Raw genomic sequence first — 9,125 nt, forward strand, 5'->3', positions numbered from 1 at the left:
TCCCCGCTCCCCGCCCTTGCACGCTCCTCTGGGCCCGAGGAAGCCCCGCTCGGGCTCACATGTTTTTCTGAGTCTTCTCCTAAGCAAGATGGGCTGTGGCAGCGGTTCTCAACCTGTGGGTCGCGACCCCTTTGGCGGTCGAACGACCCTTTCACAGGGGTTGCCTAAGACCATCCTGCATATCAGATATTAACATTACGATTCATAACAGTAGCAACATTACAGTTATGAAGTAGCAACGAAAATAATTTTATGGTTGGGTCACAGCATGAGGAACTGTATTTAAAGGGCCAGAGGGTTGAGAACCACTGGGCTGTGGTGACCAGCTCTTTCAGATAAAGATGAAGGGGGCTGGAGGGCCCAGACTGGGCGTGAAGAGGTGGCCTTTGCCCTCCTTGCTCCTGTCTCACCCGGGGAGAGGGCTAGACCGCGATATCCAGACATATCTTTACCTACCCCTACCCTAAAAGTTTTGGGTGGCAAATTTTAGTTCACTTTTAGTTTGGCAAAAAGAAAATTAACATTAGGTTTTGGGATACAGTTAACGCATTTCCACATCAGAATTGGGATCTTTCGACCTAATTTAGACGAAGCGGGTTGTGGGAGAAGGGGGCACATCTGATAGAGGGACATGGGACTGAGGAGGTACAGCGGTATGTAGGGGAGTCTCCAGTCCCCTCCTGGAGGGAGGGCCCGCGCTGGGCCCGCTACCCTTCCCCTTCTAGTTGCCAGAATGGAAAATTCATGGAGTTCAGCTTAGCCCAGGTCAACAAACTTTTATTGCCATTTCTGGCTCCCCCTGCCCCAGCAAGATCCCTGCTTCTTACACACTAGAAATACTGAGCTCTGGTGCAGGGGAATGGGGGGGCGAGAGGGCGGGGGTTACCTCCCCTCCTCAGTACACTGCCAAGCTTAAAGAACCCCACTCGCTGGAGAGGGAGGGCCACACTGGAGGAATTAAAAAGAAGGAATGGCTCAGTTCCACCTTTGCTGGCTGCAGAATATAGAGACCATGGTCCCGAACATTTTTCAAAGGGTGTCGGAGAGAGGGATGAATTTGGCTGCTGTTGTCCTTGCTGCCATGTTTCCATGGAAATGAGGGAGGGACAGGATGTACCTCACTCTGACTACCTGGGAGGATGGCAGGGCAGGCATTTAGTAAACATATTGCCTTCCATTGCTACCCAACACATACAACTGTCCCCAGCTGACCCCCAAGCTCACTGCCTGCTCCCTTCCCTTCCCTTCTGGAGCCGGGATCATGCCAAATGGACTCCAGGCAGGGCTGCTGGGTCCACTCCTCAGCCAGGTCTTGCTGGCAACAGTTGGATTCCGAGTGTGTCCGTCAACCTCAGTAGCAGCCTCAGTAGAGCGGTCAGTTATAGTGCCTCCATGAAAAGCAGCAGCTATACCCCATGACTCGGTGCAACTGCTGTTCCCAAACATCTCTGCCCAGACAAAACTTAAAAAAACATAAACCCAAATGGGTTAGGTTAGAAACAATACAAAATAACTAACACTACGCTGAGGGCTAGAAAGGGGAGCGGAGGAGCATCTTCCCGAGACTTGAGCCACCTGTGCACCTGCCATCTGCCTGTCTGGAGTTTGCTTCTTCCCACTGGGCTGTTGCTGGGGGGAATCCAAGTCTCCATTGAGCACTGAGCGCTGTACCCACTGCTGTTGGTGATGAGGCTTGCCTGTTGCCATAGTGAGGAGGTGCAGATGGACTCTCAGTACCATGGGTCAGCCCGGTGCTGTTGGTTGTAGAGCTGTAGCTTGATCTGATCTTTGATCTGATTCACAAGGATCTGGGACAGCAGGATTCCCACCAGCTGGCAGAGGCAAGAAGGATTGGGCCCTCAGCAATGAGCAATGCCCTTGTTTTCCCTGACTCAATCTTCCCAGTTCCGTCAGCACCATCTCATCCCCTGCTCCTCAGCAATGTCAGTGCCTGACACCCTAGCTGATCCCAGGTGCCCTCCCCCAAACAAAGGAGTCTTTGCAGAATTGTGGGACCCACAAGTCTTGCAGGGTAAGTTACCTGGGGGATGGCCAGGCCCAGTGCCACACCACCAAGTAAGAAGAGGTTGCTGTGTATCCAGTTGACCAATTTGTCAATACAGCCGTTGGTGTAGATGACTTTACTAGCTTCCAAGTACTCAAGGGCCTGCATTCCTTGGCCACACATGGTGTTGATCACTGCCTAGTGAGAAAGTAAAAGCCGAGTGGGACTCCCATTCCAATGACCTTTTCTTTCAGACCCCAGCTGATGGGCTTCCCACCCTTCTTAAAGTCCTAAATTGTTAGAGAATATATGTGGAGGATGCTAGGTTATAAGTTGCTAAATGTAGGCTTCCCTTCCTCAGAGAGATCCGAGTCCAGTTCTCTTTGCTCCAGAGACTCGCCCCTTCTGAACTCCCATGTGGGCTACATGAGTAAAAGGCTAACAAAGCCATCAGATTGGGGTGAAGAAAAACCTCTGACAGCTGTCCAACAAAATTGATTGGTTAAACCAGGGAATGGGGATTCCCAATTGTGACTGCCCTAATCAGAAAGTAACTCAGATCACTGCCCGGGAGGAAATGAGGTGTGAAGTCTGCTTACCTGGCTGGGAGTAGGCAAGCAACAGGAGTAAGGCACAGAGCAACGCTCACGGCTGGGGTTATCTTCTGAACAGTTGAAGTACATGTTCTGGGACCAGTCCTTGTAGGAAATCCCTCCACAGCAGCTGAACTGCAACGAAGCCCATCACAGAGGTTAAGAATCACCCACACTCACAATGAGGTGATCAGGAGAATTCTCAGAGCAGCCAAAAGTCTATGGCAAGTTTCCACTTGTAAGGGCAGGTTGTGTTTAACACAACCTTGAAACATGAGCCCAAGTTTCTCAATGGCCTTGAGGGGAAGAAGTTTTACACTTTAAACTTGTTGTGGCCCCACCCCATAACAAAGAAACAGGATTTCCAGAGAACGAGGCCCAGAAATCAGGATTTTAAAAAGATTCCCAGGTGATTCTAATGTGCAGCCAAGGTTGAGAACCACTGCTTTAAACTATGAGTTTCTTGAGGGCAGTTTCTGGTTGTGAAGTCCTGAATAGCACAGAGCCTGGCAAACGGAGGTGTTCAAAAATACTGACTGAAATAAAAGGCTCAGTGTTGTAAACATTTGTGCTAATGTAGGGAAAACACAAGAGGAGGACCTGCAATATTGTGGGCCCATAATTACTCCATGAAAGCAAGTAGGACTAGGTCAGTGTCTATTACGCCAGGGGAAGGGGAACTCAACACTGGTCTCAGAAGCACTTTTATTTAAAATGTAGCTTTTGATTCATAGCAGTATTATTCACAATAGCCAAAAGTTGGGACTGACTCAAGTGTGCATCAAAAGATGAATGGATTATCAAAGTATGGCATATACATACAATGGAATATTGTTGAGCCTTAAAAAGGAAGGGAATTTTGACACATCCTACAATATGGGTGAATATTGAAGACATTATGCGAAGTGAAATAAGCCAGTCACAAAAGAACAAATACTGTGTGATTCCACTTATAAAAGGTACTAGAGTTGTCAAATTCATAGAAACAAAAAGTAGAATGGTAGTTGCCAGAAACTGGGGGAGGAGGAAATGAGGAGTTATTGCTTAATGGGTACAGAATTTCAGTTGGGGAAGATGAAAAAGTTCTGGAGGTAAATGGTGATGATGGTTGTACAATAATGTGACTGTACTTACAGCCACAGATCTGTACACTTGAAAAATGGTTAAAATTGTAAATTTTATGTTATGTATATTTTATCACAATCTTAAAAATTTAATTTCTGAATAAAAGTTAATATTAAAAAATCTTCCAAGTTCTTCATCCCCCCCTATAAGCAACCACTTATAATAGTTTCTTACATATCCTTTCAGATTCCTTTTGCAAATATGAATACATGTTCTTTCCTCCCTCTTATTTTACACAAGTGGTAGATTACTATATATTCTGTTCTATGCCCTTAAAAATACTTTTAAAGCACCCTGCATGTATTTCTTTTTCCAACCCCCTTCCCAGAATCCATTATTCTGGCAGGTAATGAAGAAGCCCACAGGCCTGCAGGGCGAGGCCTCTCTTGGGGAGGCACTTTTGCTCACAGCTTCCCAGACCACTAGCTGCCCACCCCCACCTCTTAGCCCATACCTCCTTCTGGCCAAAATCAATGAGGTTCTGTAGGTCCAAGTCATCTCGGTAGTGTACAATGGCATTATTGATGATCTCACTCACTTTCCCTCGTGCCTGCCAGAGACAGAAGTAGGGAATAAGAACACAGAACTAAACCCTAACCTGCTCCTCCCTGCAGAAATAACAGTAGACAGCAGTCATCTTTGTTTAAGTTAGCCTTGACATCAGAACCATGTCCTAGTGTTGGAAGACAGCCAGTTCTGAAGCCCATCCATCCCTGGGCCCTCAGGTACCAGTGGACCTTCAAAGAGCCACATTTCATGATAATCAAATATTTATCTACTTCTGAATACTATTACCACAAAATACTTGCTGATTGATGCAAAGCAGACAAACTTTTTTTTTTTTAGTAGAAAAAGGTTTACTGAGCTGAAGCACTGACCTCTAGTGGACATAAGAGAACTACATCTCTTTAGACTCAACACATCTACATTTATCATTTTAAGAGTTCACTAAGCCAGAAGGACTAGGACATTCTGAATGAATACAGTGGCTCTCAACTTCATAGTTTCTACCATGATCTCTTCCTTCTTGCTCCACTACTTTTCCCAAAATGTCCTATCCATAATCCTATACTGTCCTCTACAATCATTTGCCCTTTGGGAAAGGAATTTTGGTTCTTAATGAAAGGAACTATCACTGAATGACAGATCACGTCCAGATATGGCGAGCACCGTTCAAAATCTTGTTTACTTTCCTCCTTCCTTCCTACTGTTTATTCCAATAGACTTTTTTTTTTTTCCAAAGAAGTAAAAAGCTTTTCATGTTGTCTGTGGTCCAATCATTTGCCGTTAAAGTTTGCAGATTATTTTGACTTTGTGTTCATAGAACTTACTTCCCTGTTAGCCTCTCAGATTGTCAGAGGGGAACACCTCACACTCTTAAAGTCCTCTTTAAATATGGTGACTTTAAAGGCTATTCATTCATCCCTAAGGAGAAACTTTCAAAGGCTGATACTTCTCCGTGCTGTGGTTAATTAATCAGGCTAATCCCAGGCAGAAACTTTCCCTTCCTCTTCTGGTTCACACCTGAGAAGGCCCTCGGCTCCCAACACTACCTTGTCTGAGAAGACGAAGCCCAGGACCCCAGCAGCCAGCTGTAGCAGGAACACGATGGTGAGGCAGAGTGAGAACTGTGGGGAGTGGGCAGGAAAAGGCAACAGTCTGTTACCATGTTGGGCAGCAGCCCCTCCCAGGGCCAGGGGAAGTACTGAGGGACCACAGGCTACTTCTCCCAGATGACCCCCCACCCGGTAAAGGGGTCACCTGGGCTGAACTCTATAGTGAGGAGTGGACAGCACCGACCTCGGGGGTAGGGTGGGACAGAGGACATCGAAAGGTTGTAGGAATGGCATTGGGAGGCTGAGAGGCGCAGGGAGAAGGGGGCCAAGGTCTTTCTAGTGGGGCCGCTGAGCACTCACCGTCTGCAGGAGGCAGATGTTCTCCCGGAGGGATCCAATACAGCCGCAGAAGGTGAGCAGAAACATGAGGATGCCCACCACGATCAGCAGGATGGCTGGGTCCACAGCCAGGCAGGCCAAGGCTGCTTCTGGGAGAAGGGGCTGTTTCTCAGTCTGAGCCTGGTGCCGACTCAGGTGGCACCCAGAATGGGTGGAGGTGCCCCCTCAAATGTTCTCCTCCCCTAGTGGGGGGATGTCTACTGTGGTTGGGTGAAGGTTATGGGGAGGCAGTGCTCCCCTCTCAGGGGAGAACAAAAAGGGCCAGCAGGGTTTGTGGCATTTGAGTTGAGGAACTAACAAAGTAAGAGCCTTCATTCCTTGGATCAAGAAAGGAGGGACCACTTTCGCTCCAGAAAAGAATTAGAATGGCATTAGGCTTGCCAGCTTTGCTGATCGTTTCCAGGAGATTTTGTGCATTGGAATAGGAATGGAGGTTGAGTTACTCCAGGACAGAGTGAGGGAGGGGCTGAAGCCTCTGATTACTTTGTTCCCAGAGGCCTACCTTCCATCCTAGACATTTCCTAAGCCTACAAGTCAGGTATATTTGCAAGGTTCATGGGAGCTCTGGGAAATCCAGGTGAACTGATGTGAGAACAAGCTGCCAAGATTTGGCTAGAGGGTGGCTGACCCATTTAGCCCCATAGCTTATATGGGAAGGGCTGGTACAGGGCCGAAGGAGACAGAGAAGGAAGAGGCCAGGCAAGAGCCGCAGGGAGACAGAGGCGGACCTATAGCTCACCTGCGTGCTTCATCAGCCGAGCATAGACTCCTATGGCCACCATCACCATGGAAATCACCTGTGGAGACAAGGGACCAGCCGGACCCTGAGATTTTGGAAACCAGAGGCCCGGCCACCATTGGGTAACCTTAAAGGAGAGTGGGAGGACTTTCCCAGGACCCAGAGATAAGCAGCCTTCTCCTCCTCAGGGATACAGCTGATAGCATCTGTCAGCGCTTTATCTCCATGAAAAGCTTCTACCAAGATTATCCCATTCCATCCTCACAACACCGTCATCTTGGGAGGCAGCTGTTATCCCCATTGTACAGATGAGGAAATCACAGCTTACAAGGTTAAGAACAATGGCTAAGAACTTGGGCTTCAGAATGACTCAGACCTGGTCCATGCTGGACAAATCGTGAGCCTCAGTTTCTGTATCTAAAGGTGGGAATTAAAAACAACTACATTTTTTTTAAAAAAGTAGATGAAAATTAAATAAGATAATGTATGGGAAGTATGCACCACAATGCCTGACAATAAACGATCTATCATTACTGTTAACTAAGTTGCCCTGGGTCACACAGAAGCGCCATGAAGTTCTGGATTCTAACGCAGCTACATCTAAGGGCAGGTCTTAAAGTCAAAGCAGGACAAACAGATGCATACTCCCAGGTCTCCAACTCTCTTGAAGGTCAATATGATGTCAAATTCAAGAATTACAGTGCATACCAAAGTGAAAGAATGCATGCATGAATGTGTGGGTGTAAGAACAGCAGAACTCCCTTGGCAAAGCAACCTTTATCTTTATAAACCCCGATTACAGTGTGGAGGAATGGAGGATGGAGGCCTTTCAAACTTCCTGACTGCCCATCAGAGACTACCAGGGGTCCTCAAAGGGGTCTTTCTGCCACCCCCCAAGGCCTCCAGGCGTCCAGGGCTGCCCAGTTTGCACATCCCTAGGCCGCCTTTTCTTTGTCCCCAGGCTGGTGGTGCTAAGCAGCAGCTGGCTGTCACCATGGCAATAGCTGGGGCCACGCTCTGGCTGGAGAGAGATCTCAGAACAGGGTCTTGACCAACTCAGTGGGGGATACGGCTGGCTAGACTCCACTGTCCTGCAAGACAGAGACCAGCTGGAAAGAGCCGTCTTGGGGCTTTCATGGGAGAAGGGAATTGGACCCTGATAGCAGGTAACAGGGTGAGACTAATCCCTCCATAGAAAGACATTTTTTCCTCAGGGGCCTCTGCCATCTGGTGTACTCAGCAGTAAATGGGAGACCCTTATCCAAAACCATGTCTTCCAGGACCCTTCTCTGCCTAAATATACAGCCCCCTCTCCTTACCCCTCAACCGTTTGACACTGTCTCTGACTTCGGGCCAGATATGCTATCATCTGGCCCTCACACACTTTGTCCAGGGAGTGGCTTGTAGAGCGGAGGGTGGGGCTGGAGGTGCCAACTGGCTTCTTGTCCTAAGCACAACCAGGCTCAGGGAGCAATAGGGTGAGTGGGCGGCAAGAAAACCACACGACAGAGATGCAGTCATCCCCCCAGGCCCAGAGGCACAGCACTTTGCCAGAGCGAAGGAGCATCTCTGCCTGCTCTTTAAAACACCACAGGCAATTACATTTCTGAATATCACTTTACTGGATCGTTTAAAAATACGTATCTGCTCTTTATTTCTGTTGCTTTCAGGTGCCTCACTGTTTTCTCACATGTTAAATCTTCACAAGAGTGTATAACTTTCCACAAAGATGCTCTCTAATTAAATCCTAACACAGCTGAAACAAGAAAGGGAAAGTAAAGAGCCGCCATGTATCACAGGGTGGCTTAATTCCAGGCATGGGCCTGTAGCTATAGCAGTTGTTCTATTTGTGGTAGATAGAATAGTGTCCCCCCAAAGATGTCTTGTACTAATTCCCAGAGCCTGTGCATGTTACCTTATGTGACAAGAGGGGCTTTGCAAATGTGATTCAGTTAAGGCTCTTGAGATGGGGAGATTATCCATTTGGGCCCAATATTACCACAAGGGACCTAAAGAGGGAGGCAAGAGGCTCAGTGTCAGAGGAGATATGTGTGACAATGGAAACAGAGGTTGGAGTGATGGGGTGCCACGAACCAAGCAAATGGATTCTCCTGTAGAGCCTCCAGAAAAAACACACACATCCCTGCCAGCACCTTGATTTTAGGCCAGTGAGAGCTTCTTTGGACTTCCGAGCTCCAGAACTGTAAGAAGATTAATTTGTGTTGTAAGTTTGTGGTAATTTTTTACAGCAGCAATAGGAAAACAAATACACTCTCCAAATCCAATTCATCAGGTGTTATGTACAAGGTACTCTGAGGACTGCAAAGACAAGTAAGATGTGGTCCTTACCCTTAAGGAGATACATGTGTTATCTGGGAGAGGGGCAAGAGCCTCTATAGCAGCGGTTCTCAACCTGTGGGTCTCGAACAATGAAAATACATCCTGCATATCAGATATTTACATGACGATTCATAACAGTACCAACATTACAGTTATGAAGTAGCAACGAAAATAATTTTATGGTTGGGGGTCACCACAACATGAGGAACTGTATTAAAGGGTCGCGGCATTAGGAAGATTGAGAACCACTGCTCTATAGCCTGAAGCAGTGCTTCTCAACCTTGGCCGCCATTAGAATGGGGTGGGGGAAGGAGAACTTTAAAATTCCTGATGCCTAGGCTATACCCCAAAACAAGTATATCTGAATC

General features: G+C 47.5%; 1 protein-coding gene across 2 annotated transcripts; it reads right to left on the reverse strand.

Annotated features, from left to right (window-relative positions):
* Window positions 1-756: 756 nt before the first annotated feature.
* Window positions 757-8,692, reverse strand: TSPAN33 (tetraspanin 33). 2 transcript variants are annotated; one of them, XM_023753533.1, is made up of 8 exons: window positions 8,512-8,692; window positions 6,418-6,475; window positions 5,640-5,767; window positions 5,277-5,351; window positions 4,178-4,273; window positions 2,605-2,733; window positions 2,042-2,203; window positions 757-1,832 (listed from the first exon to the last, which is right to left on the reverse strand). In XM_023753533.1, the coding sequence occupies exons 2-8, from the start codon at window positions 6,464-6,466 to the stop codon at window positions 1,731-1,733; spliced, it is 741 nt and encodes a 246-aa protein (XP_023609301.1). In that variant the 5' UTR covers window positions 6,467-6,475; window positions 8,512-8,692; the 3' UTR covers window positions 757-1,730. The 2 variants fall into 2 exon arrangements, with proteins under 2 accessions (XP_023609301.1, XP_023609302.1); XM_023753534.1 differs by lacking the exon at window positions 8,512-8,692 and having other exon boundaries at window positions 5,640-5,764; window positions 6,418-6,470.
* Window positions 8,693-9,125: the final 433 nt, after the last annotated feature.

Source organism: Myotis lucifugus, unplaced genomic scaffold (genome assembly GCF_000147115.1).
Source record: "Myotis lucifugus unplaced genomic scaffold, Myoluc2.0 scaffold_46, whole genome shotgun sequence".
In the NCBI taxonomy this organism is placed as follows: domain Eukaryota; kingdom Metazoa; phylum Chordata; class Mammalia; order Chiroptera; family Vespertilionidae; genus Myotis; species Myotis lucifugus.